The sequence below is a fragment of the Anopheles marshallii genome, chromosome 3, assembly GCF_943734725.1.
Source record: "Anopheles marshallii chromosome 3, idAnoMarsDA_429_01, whole genome shotgun sequence".
Taxonomy (NCBI): Eukaryota; Metazoa; Arthropoda; class Insecta; order Diptera; family Culicidae; genus Anopheles; species Anopheles marshallii.
Genome location: NC_071327.1, coordinates 35,586,284 through 35,607,929, shown reverse-complemented (window position 1 = coordinate 35,607,929; position 21,646 = coordinate 35,586,284). Strand labels below are relative to the sequence as shown.

Below are 21,646 nucleotides of genomic sequence, written 5' to 3'. Positions count from 1 at the left end.
TTTGTGTTTATAAATACTTTCGAGCTAAATATGCTTTACGAGAGTTGTCTAGCAAAAAATGAACAAAGTGTTAGCTAAACCAATCTGAATGTGGTCGCGTAATAAATCATTCATGCTTCCATCGTTTGGTCATAAACAAACTGTTTTATTATGCTGTTTCGATCGAGCAAAAAAAAATGTTTCCAAAAATATTCTAACAGAAATAATTTCTACCACGTAACCGGTACCATTTTGGGAAGTTATGTTATTTATAGACCACCGCAAAAACCTTTTCACCATCCTTCTGGCATCCGTATGCGGTTGAAACGCGTCGATCACTGCTTCACGCCCAACGTTTGACGCAAATGAGTGTGCAGGAATAACAAATCGCTTCTCGCCAAACGAGAACGCCACGAGCGCGACCCGATACTGGGGATACCCGGTACACCAACAACGAGCTGGCGATACCTTAACACCGGGACAGCGAACGGGAAACGAAGGACTGGTTCAGTCGGAAGCAACAGGGAGATGTTGCTGAAAGATCAGTTACGAACTTCTGACCAAAACATCCCCAAAAACAAGCAAAAACAAGCTCGACTCCCTGCTTCAATGACACTCCACACTTTGGACGATGGAATGTTTCCTAACGTATGCGCCAACCACATTCAACCCTAAAGTAATCAGGCAATACAGAGGAGGTGTCGTGTTTGCGTTGACAGTTAGGCGGAGAGACCTTGTCGAGCGTGATCGCAATGCAAACGACAGCTTTCGGGCTGCTCTGAGCACCGAAAGCTTTCGCATCAAGATCGAGGTCGCAAGACACGGCCAACGGTTGGGAATCCCCCCGTAGGCGAATGTTCCGAACAAGCGAGAGGATACGCGTGATTTGGATCGCTAACAATGCGCCGTCTCTCGCGATCGGCCAACATTGGCGTACTGTTAAAGCTGATCGATGATCACGTGAACAAGTTGCTCACGAACGCGGTGAGCACATTTTGGTAATTGTGATTATAATTAAAACACTTCCCTCACTCACACACCGTGCCAGTAGAAACCTAGAAGGAAAGAAGCGCGTGCCAGCGAATATAAGAGATTCCTTTCGGTAAAACAAAACACCAACCGAACCATTATTGGGCAAAGTTCCACCGCTCGTATGGTCACTACTTGCCATCAAACGAACAACCGGTTCAAATTCGTTCCGAGTGCTTTACGTTGAAGAAAAGGAAACATGTGTTCGGGTGTATGATTGATGACTTGGGTTGCATTGTTTGCTAGTTTCATGTGGTGATCAAACATTTCTTCCTTGAAAAGCAGCTCTCAGACAGAAAAGTTTGGAGATACCTCAAGGATATTCAAGCTGTATCTGAACAAAAGAAGTGTAGAGCTTGTTGGAGATACCTTCATACAATCTGGCTCTTGTCTGATCTTAAGAATGGTCAAGGTAACCCCTTCTTGATAATCGAACACTATTCTTTAAGTAGCTGCCCATTTAAGCAATAGAAAATGATAGTTCTTGACCATACTGGACTGGTGTCGGTATCTACGGTTCTAACACGCAAAGCCCAGAAGTGTCAGTCAACGTAAACTAATATCCACCTACCGTACGCGCCTTTCATGCAGTACCAACCTCGTCCGCAACCAGGCGGAAATACCCCGATGCAAACCCGTTTCCACGAGCGTTTCGAGCAAAACTCAACTCGAAAACGCCTATGGTCTGGGAATTACCGGGGCAAGGTCAACACAGCTATCCTAGGATTTGGCGGGCGACCGGCTTTGGCAAGCTTCCCACCGTAGTCACCCTTTCTGCAATGCAACGAACCAACGCTAACCAAAGCAGACCACGCGACTAATGCCGTTTGTGGTGGGACAATCCTAAAGATACTGTGTCAGCCAGTAGTATGCGCGTGTTTCGGATTATCACCCATTTTATGAGAAGAAAGTGTCCGACTCATTTGCAAACTGTACGTACATTTGATTGTTTCAGTTTTGTTTTCTGCGCAAGTTGTACAATGCCATTAAATTGCGTCAAATATTTGGGTAAACTGATTTTCTGCTTATAATTAAATTTCGCACCACAGAGATGGCGTATTTGGAAGGCAATAAAAACAATTACCAAGCTATAAAATTGTGTCAGACGCTACACCCATAAAATATCCAACCGATGGTTACTTTCATAGTATGGCCAACCGGCGTTATGGTATAATGGACGACAGCGAAATTTATTGTCCTTTTCACTTTTGGTAATATTTTTGTAAAACTTGAGATGCCTACCTAAAGCAATGAAAATTGCACAGAAAATAAGACATGCATTATCATGGTCTTGCAACGAAGAGTTTGTGTTTGCGCTCCAAAGTATCGCAGAGTGATGGAGGGATATTATCCACTTCCATTAACTCACTCAACTCTTGCTGATTCTACACAATGCGAGCTCCGAATCCTTTACGATCCTTTTCGCATTGATCTTACTGCTGCTTGGCTTATCGCTATGAAATGAAAGTCCCCGAAAACTTGCCTTCTCTGCATACATTGCTTAAAACTGCGAGCGCCATAATAATTGACTGGGTGTGTTCTTTTTAAACCTGCAAACCCGGTTCGATCGTCCGTGCGGTTGACCATGCTGCAAAACAGCTTATTAGCGTTAATTTCGTCCCGCCTCTACACACCCGGATCGTTTCCTTCGCTTGTCAATACAAGCAGATCCGTCCAATTCGATCGGTTTTGCACGGTTGCGATCAATGAACAGTGAGCAAATTTGAGTGTGGACGGGCAACCCTGAGTTGGGGTTCCCATCATCACATTCTGGTGATCGTACTAAAAGCTGCAAAAGAGATAACCAGTTTCGAGGGATTTCCACAGAACCATTCTTTAAGGGATATTCCCCGCGAATAGTTTCGTTTATTTACTTTACAATTTTATTATGTTTGTTAAATCGTACACCGAATGTCGCATGCCGACTATACCAATCAACATTTACTGCTATCTTTACCTAACATTTACAGGGACAGTAGATAATTTGTCTCCATTGTTCCAAGATAACTGGCAACCCTTCTTCCACTGGTAGTTAACAATAAAAGACATAAGGTCAATTTTTACAGACCTTGCATCTGATGAGTGTTTTGTTTTGGTTTGAAGATCAGTTCGAGTGGTTCGCTTCATCCAGGAAGTGGAAGCATCCAACCGGTACCGTAGAGTGTTGCAGACGTCTGATCCAAACTGGTTGGCCGGTTAACCTTGGGATTTTAGAAAACATTCCCCACCGGTCGACTGCCGGCTCTTCAGATTGCATGCATGCGAACCCTGAACATGATGCTTATGTCGTGAAACATGCCTTCACTGTACACCAACGCTGAAAGCACGAAGAAGCGGCGACGAATGTCATATCCGAATGTCGAATCTGCGCCATTGGGAGATAAAGCACTCGCAGAAGATATTGTGATGCTGAAGATACCCCTTTTGCGATGCTGACGTGCAAGACCTGTACACGCTCGCAACCTCATCAATCAGCTCTCCCCGACTCGTGGAAGTGGCTACAGAGCCAGAAGCAACTTTGAGTTGGTACACAAATTAAGTGCACGTGAAGACAGCTTCGTGTATCAACCGAATAAAGAGGTATGGCTCGTGTTCTCAAAAACAAGCGAAAAGGAGAATTATGTTTTAAAATATCTTCTCAAAGTCATTTTTATTTCCTGATTGTTGTAAACGCCCGGATGGGGTTAAGCACCGGTACTATCGTGTACCGTATCGAAAAATCGAAACCATTACCTCTACATAACAAGATATTTCAAACATGTGTTTGATATTTATTCCTTTTATTACCAAACAGGATTATTAGTTCTTGATATATTTTAAATTTCGTACACTTAATTCGATTATTTCATTTTTATTCATTAAAATATTTACATCTTCTTCTTTCCCAGTTCCAATCCATTCCATTTCCCAAAATTCTTTCCGTCGTCGATTACCTATGGCTTGATAGTTTCCTTCATGATTGGTTAATAATTTCTTACCCTCATTTTTCAACGCAACACCCTCAGGTGGCGCGTGAATGATGCCAATTTTGAGGCTGATATCTTGATCCACTGACTACCATATTTCCACACAGGTTTCGGCTGCACTCGGTGACGCCGGTACGATCGTACGATGCACTTCTGTAAGTTTAAGCACTCATGGAAGAAAAAAATAACGCTTGCCGCAAATCTCACCGTTGATGTTGATTTTCCCACACACGGTTCGGCTGCACGGTGGGGTTCACATCACCGTCCTGGCATCAAAATGGACTACGATAACTGCGACGCAAAAAGCAAAACACTAAAGTATCCGCACTGTATCTTTGCCGTCCCCCGTCTACTCCATCTACCATCCTACTGAATGGGGAAAAGGAAAGGACGAATGGAAAAGAAAAAGGTAACAGCGCATCAGCTCAATAAAATTCTCCCCGAATTCAGTGAGAAAAACTTTTTGCGTGGTGCCATTCACAAAACCGAATGCTGCGCTGTTTATTATTTGCCAAACTAGTTGGGTTTTGTTGACTGTTTTTTAGTAAATTTTCGACATGTTTGGCAGGGGCATGGATTTGAAAGCAGCGGTACATTTATTATTATTTCGTCCGATTGGGTGACTGTAGCTTGAAGACGGATGATGGAAACGAAGTAGATCGTTCGTTAATGATCGTCAGCAAATTATGATCTATAAATGAGGTTTTATACGTAATTTGATTAAATTTCTTTATATAAAGTAAAAACGATCAGTTTAAAAATTATTATATTCAAAGCAATGTTTTTAACCATCCCGAAATTTCTTTAGTATAATTACAAACTACCCACATCGTTACACAACGTTTTTAGTTCTTCAATTTTTGGCAAAAGTAATTGTGAATAACCCTTTTTACGGCGTTTTTGCTTTTGGCACCCCTTGGTGTATTCTTCCGCTAATAGCTTACCCTGAGGCTACAATAAAATTATTTACAAAACCACACGCACCCAAACACAAATACACAGCCCGTACGGTAGCTACCGTACAACATCGACGTTAGTTGCGTACCCCTACGTGGATGATCAGCTGCAGGTGCCTTTTCAATTTGCTCGTTCGCGATCGTTTCAATCTGGTTTCAACTGGTTTTTCAAAGTTGGCTCGCTCGTGAATATTTATGATCTTCGTGCCGCACAACACACGCCCGTTCTTCAGGCCGCGGCACATAAAGACTTTCGGCAAAGCGATTGATCATATCATCAAACGTTTGTGGGGAGGGAATTATTTTTTGGCTGGCGAAAGTAATGGCGCAGCAAATGGTATTTCCCGGCCGCCATCAGTTTTTATGTGCGTAATTTTAAGCACCTGATGGTGTTTGAAGAATGATTTGTGTTTTTGTCATTGTGATTGACGAATAAATATATTGAACCATTGTGTTCCTTTTGAAGCTGTCAACAACACAGCAAATTGTATTCATTCTAAAGTCACACCTTTTCGCCTAGCTTGACCGCACTCGAAACTCCAACTCCCCACACAGAACTCTGGTGCACTGTTTTTCATTTCTGATCGCTTTACCGGATCTGCGTATGCTAATTAGTGAGCAATCGGATCGAACTGCAAACCGTTCGTCCGTCGGAAGCCTTGAGCTGATTGGCGGGAACTTGCAGATGATTATTAGTCATGAACGGTAAACGCAGCAAAGATGCCAGAAGAAAGGGAGCTCAGTACGTACCAGAGGCGTACGGCCGAAAGGTGGCACAAATTTGGCGCAAAACGTAGTTGGTGTATAACGCAACAACTCCTAACCAAGAAATCGGTGCTAATGGCGGTTGGCGGATCCCCGGCAGGGGCGTTACGAAGGTGTGAGTGCAAGCGCCATAAAAGACCAAACCGGGGGGTTGCTACATTGTTGCATTTTGCGGTCATGACTTTTCGCACTGTACAGATACACTATTTGTTGCAATAATGTTATGTCCAAAATTTACAATGAACTGGTTGTGACCTTCATTTTTTTTGCAATAAGTGAAAGTGTTGTTAATTTGTTAATTTACGTGAGTTTAAGTTTTAAAGGCTACCCATTTTTAATGACTCCATATCTTAAACCACACAACAATTTAAAATGATAGATTAGCTATCTATATGGCGGAAAAACAGCCCATATATCGCTTGTGCTGTTGGAAAAGTATTTGTACACCTTTGTTTGCGTTGATGTGCCATGATATGATGCGCAATGTATGCCTTTATCACGTTCAACAGCCAGCGCTTACCATCCGGGAGCAATCCAGTGTTAAGCGTGGGTAAACAAACGGGTCAAGCTACCGTTTCGGTTTGGCAAATAAAAATGTTCACGGAAAGAGCAATCTCATCGTACGATTGCACCACATTCGACTGGTAAGCGTGCCACATATGAGGGAAGCATTTTTATCCATGTCTTTACAGTAAAAACCTAAACGAGACTGCCCGTTTGAGGATAATTAAAATTTGCATCCTCCGTTGTTTGCCTAATCATTTGCATGACAAAAGTTTGTCCCCTAGCGTGCGGTGCAATGCTCCATCTCAAATCACACCACACAGGCGACGGATTTTTCATGGCCCAATGTCAATGTCACAACGGGTAGCAACGAATGTGAGCGATCGTTGCATTACTGGCAGCATTAGATTGCAGTAATTAAGCAAACGAACGTTCCTCGCCGCTTAAACTGTGGTCGTCGCGTGTACAACGGCCCTCGAATGTGCAACTCCTGCTGCATTGAATCAGCTGTGCCGATGCTTCCTGTCCTCCCGGTGGTTTTGTGGTGGAATGCATAATGAAGCGCAGAAGTGCAGCTGCACGTGATTATTCAATTGTTTGGCCAGCGTAACCGTTCCCCGGGGAGTGCGGCACGATGTCATCGATGTAGTGTGCCAACCGCAGCGTCTTGCTGTCTAGGAACGGTAGCGAATTGATGGTGGGAGTTTAACACATTTCAGCCGCCTTGATTGGAGGGGCCCTGATAACCGAATAATGACAGGATGCATCGGTAGAATTACGAGCGATCAGCGCAATTGAGTTAGCCGGTACGCTGCCCCGGTTCGGTTGTCGAAGGTCGGCTAAACGGATAAAGCCAAAGTTCCTGCTTGACTGGCACCCGATCGCCACGTGCTCGCTCGATCGTGATCGTAATGCCATCACATAGGGACCGTAGGGTAACTTATATTATCATCGCAAATGAATTGTTCCGCCAGGGGTTTGGAACCCGTTTTGAGCTAGTAACCACTTCCTAGCGGCTACCATTTTCGATACAAAGTGACTCGAAACACTCGAACCTGTCCAACCCGATGCAGTTCGCGCCCATGTCCTGACGACGAATTGTGACCATTCTAAAACATTGTTCGGGGGAAATCTTTCGGAACCGGTTCTATGCCGGCTTCTAGGCCGAGCCGGATCCATCGAAGTAAACTAGATTGGCATAGCGACGTGCGACTATAAATCATTAATTGTGTGCTCTCGAGTTCTATGTCTCCGCCCTATCCGGTTAACCTTCAGGCAGGGCGACATATCAATACTAAACTGATATTTTACTCCGTTAAAGATATACATCATTAGATACAGGCAGATAGCGCATTGTTAGCGGCAGATAGCGCATATTTTTTGTTTTATTCTTTGTTTACCTATTGATAATGCTATTGACCTACGCAGCATCCGTCCGAAAACAAAACCCATCGAGCGGTAGTCACTGACGATGACGACGATGGTTACAAAGCCAAAGATGACAGCTGTACCATTCATGGGAGCTTACCTAGCAGAGGTGAAATAGATAAAACACGACAGCTATGAATTTACCACCTCATGGTTTTTTTTGTGATAACATCTATCAAAAAGGAACGTCACACAAACAGAACTAGAACTAGAAGAAGCAAAAATTTGAGTATGAAAACTTTTTCTGATTACCGTGGTTGCTCCCATTGTAGAAATGGAATAAAAAGGCCACTTTAAATCATTATCTTTATTCTTTACCACTTTAACAAAACTGTAAACTATTTACATAAAGGACAATTTCAAAATACAGATACATGAGAAAGAGATACATTGTAATACAGTTGTTGTGTAAAATAATTGTCCATTTTTAGATTCATGCCAGATTTATTCAGATTTTTCACGGTAGAATACCAAAGAAATAACTAGTAACCTTTTAATGTTTGAATGTTTTTAACTTAATTTTACCACGAAGCCGGATATTCAGTCGTTGCTACGGTGGTTTGGAATGGATGGGATTTTATACTGGTCCTGTTGAGTGGTAACCGGCGCCGCTACCAATACACCCCGCTACCTCGCGCCTCCATCAAGATTCTAAGTTACCGACATTAAAAATATTATATCACCGAAATTATCAAAGTTCTTGAAGTTTAGTATTTGTATATCGATCATTAAACACAAAGTTTTACATTTGCTTTACCGAGACATTTATGCAAAGGTTGGATGCAAAATATGTTCGAAGCATGAAACACCAATTGACACATAGAAAACATATTGTATCGAATATCCTTCTGCGCAGCATTGTTCAAAGGGCATTTTTTTATTGTTGTTTGCTGGGAATAAGGCATGGAACGACAATATTTTAGTGCTGACGTGGTGAGATTGAAAACAAATATTTTTTTATGAGAGGCCCATTTAAAGTTAACGATTGACCAATAGTTGAGTTGTTGTGTTTCACCGAGTATCAAACTGGCTAAATATGATAACTATAATTTATTTGCTAATTCGTTAAGAAAAGAGACATTTTGTTTTACCACCTTAAGATGGTAAAATATTTTAAGGCGGTTGATAAGTGAAGTATTTGTGCCAAAATCATCAATACAAAATATACTGAAGATAGCTCCGAACTACACCCAAAAATTCCGTTTTTTGTGCTTACCTAATATTTGTTGTGATGAAGCTCTAATGCTTTTAGCATCTAAGAAAACAGTCTACCTAATACTGTTCCCATTCATCTGTTTACCTATACTTTGTCAACAAAAAACAACATGTACAACACTTACCATGCATGGCAGTAAGGTGGTAAAACCCCAATTATTGTTGTCCAAAATTTGCATCATTTATTTTTGTTATGAGCACAAGCTAGCGTTTCTTTGTGGAAAATTTGGTTAAACACCTCATCTTTTTGCCTGTGCAATTCATCAGCATTCCTCACTCATTAGCTCCAACCCGACCGGTAATAAACGATAATCAGCCTTCACCAGCGATGCTAATTAGGTTCTGCTCTTGTTGCATTTATTTTTGCAGCCCTGCACGATGACGGTTGATAAAGGCCACACCAATACCGCGTTCGTCGGAGACGAAGCAATCAATGGGTAAGTGTTGCACAATCGGTCAAAGGTGGTCGCGGTTTGGTACTGACGTAGCGTGTGTCCTTTATTCTTTGTGGCCTATTTGCAGCAAGAAACCACCCCAGGCGAAGACTATCGATCCCAACATGTACACGTTGGAGATCCAGGAGAAGAAACCCGGACTCGAGACGGAGTACGATCCGTACCAGCATCGACACGTTGAGCATCCGACGACAAACAATGAGACTCTGATTCATCTGCTAAAGGGTTCCCTCGGTACGGGCATCCTTGCCATGCCGAACGCCTTCCATCATGCCGGCTGGACAGTTGGTGTGGTCGGTACGTTGCTGATTGGGTTACTCTGTACCTACTGTATACACCTGCTGATTAAAGCAGAACACGAGCTGTGCAAGCGGAAACGAGTGCCGAGCCTGAACTATCCGGCGGTTACGCAGACTGCACTGCTTGAAGGACCGGAAGCGCTTAAACCTTTATCCAAAGTTATAATGTAGGTTGTGGCATCGTTGTGGCTAGAAGTCCCTTTGCTAATTTAATAAATTGCTCTCCTTCCCTCATCTACCTTTGCAGACATATAGTAAACGTGTTTCTGCTCATCTACCAGCTCGGTACTTGCTGCGTGTACGTTGTATTTGTGTCGTCTAACATTAAGGCCATTGCTGACTACTACACCGAGACAGATACCGATGTGCGGCTGTACATGCTGATCATTCTTCTGCCACTCATCCTGATCAACTGGGTTTGTAAACACTTGCCGGAGCTGCCTCTTCTGGTGCTCTCAAGCACGTACTAACTCGTCTCTTGCCTGTTACCGGATCTCCCATTGTGTAGGTTAGGAATCTGAAATTCTTGGCACCATTCTCGACGGTAGCTAATTTTGTGACGCTTGTCTCGTTCGGCATCATCCTGTACTACATCTTCCGCGAGCCCATCTCGTTCGAGAATCGCGACAAAGTCGGCACAATGAGCGGTTTCGCGCTCTTCTTCGGCACAGTGCTGTTCGCTTTGGAAGCAATCGGTGTGGTGAGTAAGCAGTTCGGTGTGTTATTCGACGATATTCGACAATATGGTTACACACGTCTTATCGCTTTTAGATCCTGCCATTGGAGAATGAGATGAAAAATCCGAAAAAGTTCGGTGGTAGTTTCGGTGTGCTGAACAAAGCTATGATCCTGATCGTCACATTGTATATTGGTATGGGCTTTTTTGGATATCTGAACTACGGTTCAGCTATAAAGGGATCGATTACGTTGAATCTGCCTGAGGAAGAAATGTAAGTAGTTTGAACCATCTCCAAGTCCATTGCACCTTGATTGAGTGATTTATTCTTTTGCTCCTCCCGCAGCTTGGCACAGTGCGTTAAGGGAATGTTAGCCTTCGCCATCTACATCACCCATGGACTGGCGTGTTACGTAGCGATTGATATTACCTGGAACGACTATTTGAAGAAGAATTTGGGTGATTCTCCACGAAGCATCTTTTATGAGTACATCGCACGAACGGTGCTAGTGTTAATCACATGTACGTAGTAGAATATATGGAATCCAACGCGGGTTTACTCAACTAATGCACTTCCTCTCATTACAGTCCTGCTGGCAGTAGCCATTCCCAATCTGGAACTCTTCATTTCACTGTTCGGAGCACTTTGCCTTTCTGCCCTGGGCATTGCATTCCCTGCATTGATACAAACCTGCACGTACTGGCACCATCGGCAGGGTATGGCAAAGGTGTGGATGGTTGTGAAGAACAGCGTTATTGGTGTGGTAGCCATACTGGGGCTGGTGATCGGTACCTCGACCAGCATGATCGAAATCATTCACACCTTCGGGCATGACGATTGAGGCTTGTGCGGCTGTATGCGCTAGCAATCAACAAGCAGCGAAAATCAACATCCGCAACCAACATGAAGTATTGATTCGCCATCTTTTCACTCCATCATTACAAATAAGTATTACTCGACACGTAAACAGCGCACCTGGCGACAAAGAGAAAGTGCACTTTTTAGGGAAGGACTGCGAAGGGTGTGTGATTGAATGTGTGGGAGAGAGAAAGAGACAGGGGGAAACATTTGGAAAAGAAAGAAGATAATTGCTAGAGCCATAACCATTCCTATGCAAAATGCGTCGAGAAGTCAAAGCGTTAGGTGTAGCTGTCGAACCACCAGCGTGCTGCTCCTGATCTCCTGATCACGATGTGACGGGCGATGGCTTACCAGTCGGCCGGTCCATTTGCTGTCAGTTGTTCAATTTTTTCTGTCATATGTGCTTTTGTTTTAAGGTGTTCTTGCACATTCATTTGATGTTCCCTATGATCGCAACGATCGCAACTGTGAAGCGGTGGTTTATGCACATGAAGCCCACCAGGACGAACATATCTATCTTGTAAGACTAGCTAAGCTAAGCGAAATAATCAAACGGAAATTTGAAAAGTTGTGTACATAGCGTAAGTGAAGTTGCAATAAACTAGTATTTTAAAGAAAACAGCTATTTTGCAGCGATGTGTTCTTTTTGGTTCCTCCAGTCCAACCGGCAACTGGCAACAATATAAGCCAACCTAACTAATTTAATGGCAGTTGGTGTAGGTGGCCTCGTCGTCAAGGAGGGCATTGAAGAACGTTACAGCATCAGAGACAAATGGGACCTCTAAAAGTTCGAGAGTTATACCTCTTGGTGTACCTACTGTCTAAAATTTTCCCACGAGCACCTCCATCTCCGATCGTCTATCGGCATACCCCACTTAGTTAGTGGCCAACAACTACCATTCCGATTAAGTAGGCCTCCAAGGAGCCTTACCCTTTACATGACACTCATATGAAAATACACTTTTTAAATAAGCTTACACGTATGTGTCAACTTAAAAATATGACGTGTATTTCGTCCGACCGTTAGTTTTATCGCACTTTAACTTCATCTGTTGGCATAATAAAAAGCATACGCCTTACGTGTGAGAGTCAAAACATTTTAGACGTTGTCCTAATTATTGTTTACTTTTGAGTGAATTTGAACAAAAGTCGTGTTTTGAGAAGTTTTTCATTCAAATGATTTAATTCTAGGAAGCTTCATTTACCAAACTAAAGTGTCCTGATTGCTTCAAATGATACAAGATGATGATTCAAAAGTGCCTTTAGAGTCAGTACCACTTTGTATGTCAATTTCGATCGTTAATATTGTGTTTAGTAGTGCGTATAGGCGAAAAATAAGTGATAAAATGATAATAGGTAACCAGAAGGAAGTAAATAAATTGAAGAAAATAACGAAAAATAAAAAAATGTAATTTGGAAAAATTGAATTTTTATAATATCCTCAAAATATTTTGACTTCTGCAGATGGTCGAATTAAAATAATCATCTTGGCCCCCATTTTCAAATCATTTGGATTGTTCTCGTATTCCCTGAGCTGTAATCGGTAAATCCGGGTATGGACATCGTTATTCTGTCGATACAAACGAGTAGCACTCCTTATAAAGGACAAACCATAAAACTACAAATTAATTTGTTGATAAAATGAATTTCAAACCATCCATACAACTTCATGTATGTATACAAGAGAGTATGTTTTCTATTTTAGTTTTTTTTTTATTTTTCAGATAATTCAGATAATTTTAATTATATAATTTCAGAAAATAATAACATATTTAAAAATATCAATAAAGCTTTTGATAATGATTATAGTTGTTCAACATGTTTAACCGTAAAATAACCGTGAGCATAGAGAGCATAGATACTGCTGAAATCTCGTTATGAAAAACAATGATTACGCCTGAGTGTAGGCAAACGGAGAGCATGTTTAATAATTGTTGCTCAAATCGGCACTGGCAGGTTTGTAATTTCATGTAAATAAAACCTATTATCGAAGTACACCGTTCTTAATGTTTTGCTTATTTTGTATTGCTACTGTATTGCCAAACAATAGCGATAAAACCATGCGATTATGTTAGAGAATATGCCGTATTAAGTATAAACACTACGAGCTGCTTTATAACAACGGCAATCACTGTATACCACGATGGCTTGAGTAACAGTGTGCGTGATGTCGCGTGCCCCTTGCAGCCGACCGAAACGCGTCGAATGAACGAGCATCAAGCACCGTCAGTCAGTTCACGAACGACCAGGCGTCCGCTTCAAGCGACGCCACCATTTTCTGTTGCGACTGTACTGCGAAACGTTGGTGACCGGGAAAGGATACGGATACGCGGATAGTTTTTGCGTGCGTTTTACTCATTCCCTTCTACCGGGACGGGCTGCACTTGAAGTTTCCGGTTCGAAACGGCCGTGCGAGGGGTGTGTATTTTACGTTTATTTGTTTCGATCCTTACTTTCTCCGTTAAGCACGCGTACTTTATGGTGTTTTCATGCTGTAATGGGCTTTACCCGGAATATCCGCCCCGCACTTTCAACACTACGCCGTGAGGTTTTACGCTCGGTCGTATTTTGTGCACGGTAAATGGGGAAACGACGGTTAGTTTGTGTGGTGCTTCCGAACGGCAAGGACTTTGGCACGTTTGACACGTTACATAATTTCCAACTGCATTTGCGGTGCATTCCGGTGTTTTTTTTTTTTTTCTTTTTCGCTGTCTAGTCGTCCCTCTACAGAGCGGGCTGGTTTTACTTAGCATATACGGGTGGGAGGCAAACGACAGAATTCACGTGAATGAAAAGATGGCAGAAAATATATATAGATTAATCTCGGAGACGGTTGTGTGGCCCGTGCGGGACCATCCCACGCCAGATTGGTTGGCTATGCGTTGTAAAATCGGTCACTGTATGAGGAAACATGGGCCTGAGCATGAAACGAACCAGAAATATGTTGCAAAATCTAGTCGCCCCAAGGATGTGGGTGGTAACTGTGGAGGAAGGCGCAGAACTGGGCGGTGTTCGGGGGAGGACTTCATTCTCGTAAATCAAAAGATAAAAAAAAACAGATAGCACGTGAAGTGAAAATCCGATGGGAGGGTGAATTGTGTACACCTTTCGCTGTGTCTGCGCAGGGAATCACTCACCAATACCAACGCAAACGCTCGGCAGATGAATAGGAGATGCCACCTCACGGGATGTGTGTGAGGACGAGATATGACGCCTTTTGTTGTTGTTGTTGTGTGAGCTCGGGCGGGAAATCAAATAAACATCACGAGGCACAAAACCAGTTCCGTTCGTTTGTTGCTTCCAAGCAGCAAATCTTGATGGCAATTTAATTCGTCCTTCGTTTTTTTTCGCCATTGTTTTGTCATACTCGCTGTGGCGGAGGAATGTCGAAATGGCAACAATGTTTTAATTGGCCAGGAGCAATTAAATGATTGTTCAATTAATAACAAGACACGATTTTGTACAAATTACCAGATTATTCCATTTTCTGCGAGTGGCTTGTTGGTAACATTATTGTTTTAGTATCAATAGAAATACAGAATTTTCTATTAGCATGTTTGTGTTTGTATCTTTTTGGATAAAAATACATTCTTAATAGGCTTTGAATTGAAAAGTAAAATTATTTATAAGCTGAGATTGATTATTTGACTGTTTTACCGAAAATACAACAATAAAATAAATTCATAAGTGATATTCAATTTTACACATTCAACTAGCAACATAGTCGAATAGTAAAGTGAACCCAAATAACATTTAAAGTGCAAAGGTGATGAGGTTAAACCGAAGGTTAAAACATCAACATCAATCCAATGTATCCTGATTCAAGGGGAAATTTGTGCTGACATGATTAGAAGCACCCCGAGTACACGAACAAAACATTCACCCACACGGTTCGTGTGCGATACAAAGTTTATAAAAAAGTGGCCTACTATTCGGTCGCCATGCATCCTAGCAAACATCTTCGAGGCTGTATTGACTGATGGGAAGTAATGCAGCGCTAGTGGCGTTCAAAAGAATCAACAAGTAGTACATGTATCGTTCCATCTCTCGGGAAAAGTCAAGTGTGTGAAAAACGCCACGTAACACGAAATTGGAATAGAACAACTTTAACGGAAACATATGAAACCTCATCCATTGAACCTAAAAATAGTTCACACTTCACGGCTCAATTGAAGTAATTATTGACGGTATGCAGTGCATCAATCACCCATCAGAGTTATGGTTCAGTAGTAGCAACGGCTGTCGCTAGTGGCAACGATGCAACGCTTTTGCAATCCTATTTGTCTTCGGTCCGCAATTGAGTTACAATCTAAAACTATCGTATCGTGCATAATCAATGACGTACAGTGAGCAGAAGAAATTGAAACCAACGTGGTGAACCGTGCACCGAGAAGACAATTGCAATAAGGGCACAATAATTTCTTTCAATTTGCGCTCGCTGTCACCTATCACTATCGTCACCAACCGGCCAACCGGCCAACCGGCCAACGGGCCGGTCAGCATCCATTGCTGTCTCGCATTCCATCCTTAACACCGACCCGTGGAGGCACGGCTCGGTCTCGATCAAACTGACGCGCGCTTGTTGCCACTTCTCGACCATCGCGTGTTAAAAGCGTCGGTCAACCTCATCCATCTTTCCTCCATCGTTTGCTGTTGCAGCTTCACCAACTCTCGACGGAACCGTTCCTAGAAGAATCCGGCATACGTTGCTCGCTTCGCGCACAGATGGCTAACGACCGTCGTCGTAAGCGGAAGTGAAGCAATAGCGTGCTAGATTTGAATTGTCCGTTGCGGTGTGAAATTTACTGTTCAAGTGTTTATCAGTGAAGCGTCTAGGGATATAGGCACGATTGCTTTATTGGTGCGTATTACGTCAGTCAATCCATGGTGGAACTATTAATCATTAGAGAAGGCATTAGAAAAGTGATTACAAATTACGACGTTTTTTTTTTTGAGAAATTTTCATTTTCTCTGTTGAATTTAAAAGAAAAGAAGCTACAGCTGTCAATTCCACCATACTTGTGTGTTTACAAATGGTGCATGCAATATTACTCCGTAGACTTTATATACTTTAAGCAGTTGTTGTTCATGTCAGTTAGATAATTATATAGCAAATTAGTCATTAAAGTTAAATTAGTGCTCTTGAAGATTCCAATGCGAAAAGGAAAACTCCCATAAAATATTGAAAGAGGTGCTCAACTAAAAGAACAAAGCTTCTTACCTAATGTGATACAGTGTATACAAAAAAGGACATCTCATCCCTGGCAAAAACACATGCAAAGTATCATCTTACAATAAGCCGCCACACCCAGTTCCTACCGAACAAGAGTATCGCGTGTATCCAAGAGGGGTCAATTTCTTTTAACAATGTTTCTAGTTTGATAAACCCATCTCCCAGTCGGGTGCGGGGAAGTAGTTTCAAGCAAATCAGATTGCATTACTGACATTGAAGCTAATTTTGGCACTGATGGCATTACAGTCAGCTCGTTTGCTTTTGTTGCTATCCTCCACCTTACTGTCCATCCCCCGTTCCTCCCCGTACTTTCGATCGCGCTTACCTTATCCGCGAGTTAGTTGGTGGTTAATCTATTTCAATTAGCGTCAATATTCGAGCCGACTCTACTATCCGCTTGGTAGTTGTACCTCCGAATGGGAAAGTGTTTTATGGTGCCTGACGGTGGTCAGTTAGTAGCGCTTGCCAAAAAACACAGTAACATATGTGAGTAGAGCAAAGTGTCTGTACCGCTGTGGACGAGGTATCTTTGCACCGATGACCTAATCGATGCACCTTTGCCCGTTGCATCCGATCTGTGTGCGCAAGGGTTAATGCAATGATTTGATTCGAATTTGTTGATCCATACCACAATTTACGATTGTTTCCAGGTTGAGGTTTGGAATGTTTACTGCTGCAGCGGCTACCGTTTGCAAGGTCAACAGAGATAAATATTTAATCCTTTAGAACTTCCCATACGTGGAACGATCCGGTGGTTTAGTGATAATAGTGTATGATCTTCACAGAGCGGGGCCGGTACCAAATCTCATTGCTGCCTTTCTCCCGAATGGGAAGACTTGATCGTTTAGTTCCAAATAATTAATTAATTGGAAAGCAAGCAAAATGTTTGTGGACACAATTAAATATTGAGTTAAGAAGCTCTTTTGACAGAGCGGATTGAAATTAATTGTGCGATACGTATTGGAGACTACAATTTCCGCACAACTACCTCTCGACCACCTACTCCTATCTATAAAACTCATGCTAAACTTACGATCCCCGAGATCCTTCAGCCCAGTCGGCAAAGGAATGGCGAGGATATCGTACATTGTATTAAATAAAATTTTCCAAACGTGCATCTTTTTCAGTGTATATCTCACAATCGCTTCTCAATCCCAACATCACACAGTACTATTTCTGGAACTGCCACTTTTTTGCCAGCTGGCTATTTGACTTTTAAATAAGTGGAACAATTAATCATCTTTCGATCATAAACCAATAATAGGCGCATCACTTACTGACCTTCGTAGTTCCTTTACGAAGATAAAGTAGTTGCTTCCTTGCGTGACAAAGTACCTAAAAATGAATTTTAATCATGATTAAACTAGCTTGTAGTCTGTTTTGACATAAATCAACTCCCTGCTACTCGCACACAATAACAAGCTGTCGCCCTTGGTCAAAATATGAGACTTCTCAATGGAAAGCTGTACAATATGCACTCTCTATCTTCTACCAATTCCCTTTTCGTCGCATGAGCTTGGATGTGAGCGAGTTGAAATTAGAATGTAAAAGAAAAAAAACATTCAAGTTCTTCTTCATGTAATCGAGTGTGACACAGGCACAGCAAAAATATTAAAAATCGCGACCTACCAAACCAAACAAACGAGCTGCAATTGAGTTCACTTAACGCTGACTGATTTGTGTTCAATTGCAGTGAACTCTTGCGGTGAGCGGTATACTGCGAGCAACGAGTGAGTGAACAGCGTCCCAGGCAACCACCCCCATCCCACCCCAAGATGAGCAGCCCCACCGGTGGAAGTCCCTCGAAGAAGGGCACAAGCGTGGACATGCAAATATTTGCTTCCAATGGCAATACGATCGTGGACGAGAGTTATGATCCCCATCTGCACCGCAACCGACCGCACCCGACGACGTGAGTATGCAAAGGGAGGGAAACACACCTCCACTGCCCCACAGATGCGTGTCACACGTCACGTACGTTTTCCCATTTATTGCAGTAACTTCGAAACGTTGGTCCACCTTCTGAAGGGATCGCTCGGAACGGGCATTCTTGCGATGCCGCAAGCATTCTACAATGCCGGCTACATCTCCGGTATCGTTAACACGATCCTGATCGGCATCCTCTGTACGTACTGTTTGCACGTGCTCGTCCAGGCGCAGTACGCACTGTGCAAGCGTCATCGTGTGCCCATTCTCACCTATCCAATCTCGATGAAGATTGCGCTTGAGGAGGGCCCGGCATGTTTACGGCCGTTCGCACCATACGCTGTGTAAGTGTCGCTGTGTTGTTGGGCATTACCGCCGTACATTTGCTCATCTTAACGTTACGCATCGCAATTCCAGTGTTATCGTTGATGGCTTCATGATCTTCTATCAGCTGGGTATCTGCTGCGTGTACATAGTGTTTGTAGCGACCAACATTAAGCAGGTATGGTACAAATGGATCTTTTCTGGAAGACAGACTTCGTCTGAGGCACTGCAATTTTTGTGATCCCTAATTCGTCCACAGTTGGTTGACTACTATTGGTTGGAGCTAGATGTGAAAATCCATTGCTTGATACTTCTCGTACCACTGATAGGTATCAATATGATACGCAACCTAAAGGTCCTGGCACCATTCTCAACGTTGGCCAACCTGATCACCTTCGTCGGTTAGTACGCCTTTACCTCCAGCAAACACACATCAAATACTTATTCCATTCTACTCACAGGCATTGGATTGATATTGGCCTACATTTTGGATGACATCCCACCGATCTCCGAACGTCAGCCAATAGCTGAGCTGGGCAAATTTCCACTCTTCTTCGGTACCACACTGTTCGCACTGGAAGCAGTTGGAGTGGTAATTCTTAGCCAACTCTTCGGCATTCTGCAAGATTTCCATTGATCACTTTACCCCTCAATTTGCACAGATTATAGCACTGGAAAACAATATGGCCACACCGAAATCGTTTGGTGGTACCTGCGGAGTACTTAACGTGGGCATGATAGTGATTGTCTTCCTTTATGCCGGTATGGGATTCTTGGGCTATCTGAAGTATGGTGCTGAATCGGCGGGCAGTATAACACTTAACTTGCCACAGGAGGAGATGTAAATATGGGGTTTCCACCAGCCCACCCCACCATTCCACCAATGTTAAATGTACGAACCTATTTCCTATGCTTCTTCCAGTATGTCCCAATCGATCAGAATTTTGTTCGCCGTGGCCATCTTCATTTCATACGGTTTGCAATGCTACGTACCGGTCGATATTATCTGGAATGTTTATCTGGTGGAGAAGTACCGTGACTCCAACAACAAGCTGGTATACGAAATGTTGGTCCGAATTGTTGTCGTCATTACAACTTGTGAGTAGGAATTGGCGTTTTGCATGGGTTTGAAGTCAAATGTTGTAATTGTATGTTTCGTTTGCTTTCACAGTCCTACTGGCCGTTGCCATTCCACGATTGGGTCTGTTCATCTCGCTGTTCGGTGCATTCTGTCTGTCCGCGCTGGGTATTGCTTTCCCTGCAATTATGGAGATCTGTGTGCTGTGGCCTGACAAGCTGGGTCCGGGTAAGATCACACTCTGGAAAGACATCATATTGATCATCTTCGGTGTCATCGGTCTGGTAGCTGGTACCTACACGAGCGTGCGGGATATTATTCTCAGTTTCATGTAACTCGTCCTAATTATACATCTGCACACAAAAGAGTTCTATGGCAGATCACGGAAAGCTCTCGATTAGATCGCAGAACGCCCCTAAATTGAACAACTTACAGGAAATGTTTACCGAAACCAGAAACATAAACTATTTATAGCAATCTTTCCTAGATAAGACGGTTGTGCACTAAGCTTCCATAGATGAGGGCATTCCCTCCGCCATTCGCGGTACGGATCCAACGGCGAGTGTAGCGGCTGGCTGGTCTGCCGCTTGCTGGAAAATTCGTCTGCTGGTAGAGAAAGAAGATTTGTGACATATCATTTGTAGATTTGTAAAACAAATACTCAACTTACTGATTGTTAGCTTTAACTAGCGACTCATCGGCACAAGATGCGGCTGAGTAGCGCAAAAGGAAATTCTTTTATGTAGTGGTGTGCAGATGAAATTCAGTGTTTTTTCTCAAATTTGTTTCTACCACAAACCGCAAAGCAACCTCAAAACGAAGGGAAGACGACGATAAAGCCTATTTTGGTGTAGATTTAGATTTGCATACAAACGCCAGGCGTTTAGCACGCGCGTTATTCTTAAAGGCCGGTGAGCTTTGTACAATCACTCTCAAACGCACCACGACGGCGATTGCAGATTATGGCAGCGAAAGTATTCGATTAAACGAACTCTACTATGCATGTGTGTATGCTTTTACGCGGTGCTGATGCCACCACCCAATAAAGGATATATTCACGCGATCAAACCCAACCCGGCCGTAGACAGTGGCAGGAAAGAATCATGCAGAGAAGAGAAATTATGTTTACATTTTATTATAAATAGATTATTACCGTTACACACTACTAGGTCAGCATCCGGTCTCCACTGCTAAGTGATATGAAAATATAATTTTCTTCCGCCTCTATTACAATCTTCTCGATGTGCTCATCTTCTTATGGAAATTAGTATTCTGCACCTAATGCTGCTACATCGGTGTTATAAATATACGGATAATTTGTACACCATTTTCAGCCCCAGCCTTGCCGGCGATCGAAAGTGGAGTTATTTTTAATTCATTGTTTTCGCCGTAGTTTTGCGTGTTCCAATTGCGTTCTCGTTGCGAGGTTACGTGGTAACCTCGGCCAATAGAGTGATCGTTTCTTTGCCGGGTGTTTATGTGAACTTTTTGTGTAATGTTTGCGTCGGGGGAGAACATACAATAGAAAAACGAAACCATGCTTAACCGGCTACACATTTGTTATGGCAAAAAATACATGTCAAAGGTATAATATTAGGGAAAATTCAATGCAAAAGAAAAACAGAACGAAAAAAAAAAACACATTATGTCGATTGTACCTAAATCCTACCCTGCCTGTTTTGCTTAATCCTGTGTCTGACACCTTTTTTATGCACTGCATTGTTTACACGATCACAGTAGCTATCACAAAAATAAAACTAAAAGCTCTTAACTAAATGTCCTCTCACACGCACACACTTTAGGTAGTTCCATCGATAAATGGAAACACTAGCTCGTTGGCTGACGGTAAAATGGCTTTCATGGAACTGAAACCTATCACCTACACCGGTACTACTGCTCCATACCATTTTTCTGCTGATCCCATTGCACTAGAATCCATCGTATCCGTGAA

The 21,646-nt window shown here is 42.7% G+C and overlaps 2 protein-coding genes across 2 annotated transcripts; both read left to right on the top strand.

Moving 5' to 3' along the window:
• The first annotated feature begins 9,220 nt into the window (after window positions 1-9,220).
• LOC128715934 (proton-coupled amino acid transporter-like protein CG1139) lies at window positions 9,221-11,114 on the top strand. The gene is made up of 7 exons (XM_053810856.1): window positions 9,221-9,279; window positions 9,365-9,763; window positions 9,844-10,012; window positions 10,105-10,296; window positions 10,368-10,546; window positions 10,619-10,794; window positions 10,861-11,114. The coding sequence occupies exons 1-7, from the start codon at window positions 9,221-9,223 to the stop codon at window positions 11,112-11,114; spliced, it is 1,428 nt and encodes a 475-aa protein (XP_053666831.1).
• Window positions 11,115-18,142: 7,028 nt separating this feature from the next.
• Window positions 18,143-20,030, top strand: LOC128715628 (proton-coupled amino acid transporter-like protein CG1139). Its single transcript, XM_053810538.1, has 8 exons — window positions 18,143-18,279; window positions 18,365-18,637; window positions 18,711-18,795; window positions 18,877-19,018; window positions 19,079-19,209; window positions 19,280-19,458; window positions 19,540-19,715; window positions 19,789-20,030. Exons 1-8 carry the CDS (start codon window positions 18,143-18,145, stop codon window positions 20,028-20,030), a joined length of 1,365 nt encoding a protein of 454 aa, XP_053666513.1.
• Window positions 20,031-21,646: the final 1,616 nt, after the last annotated feature.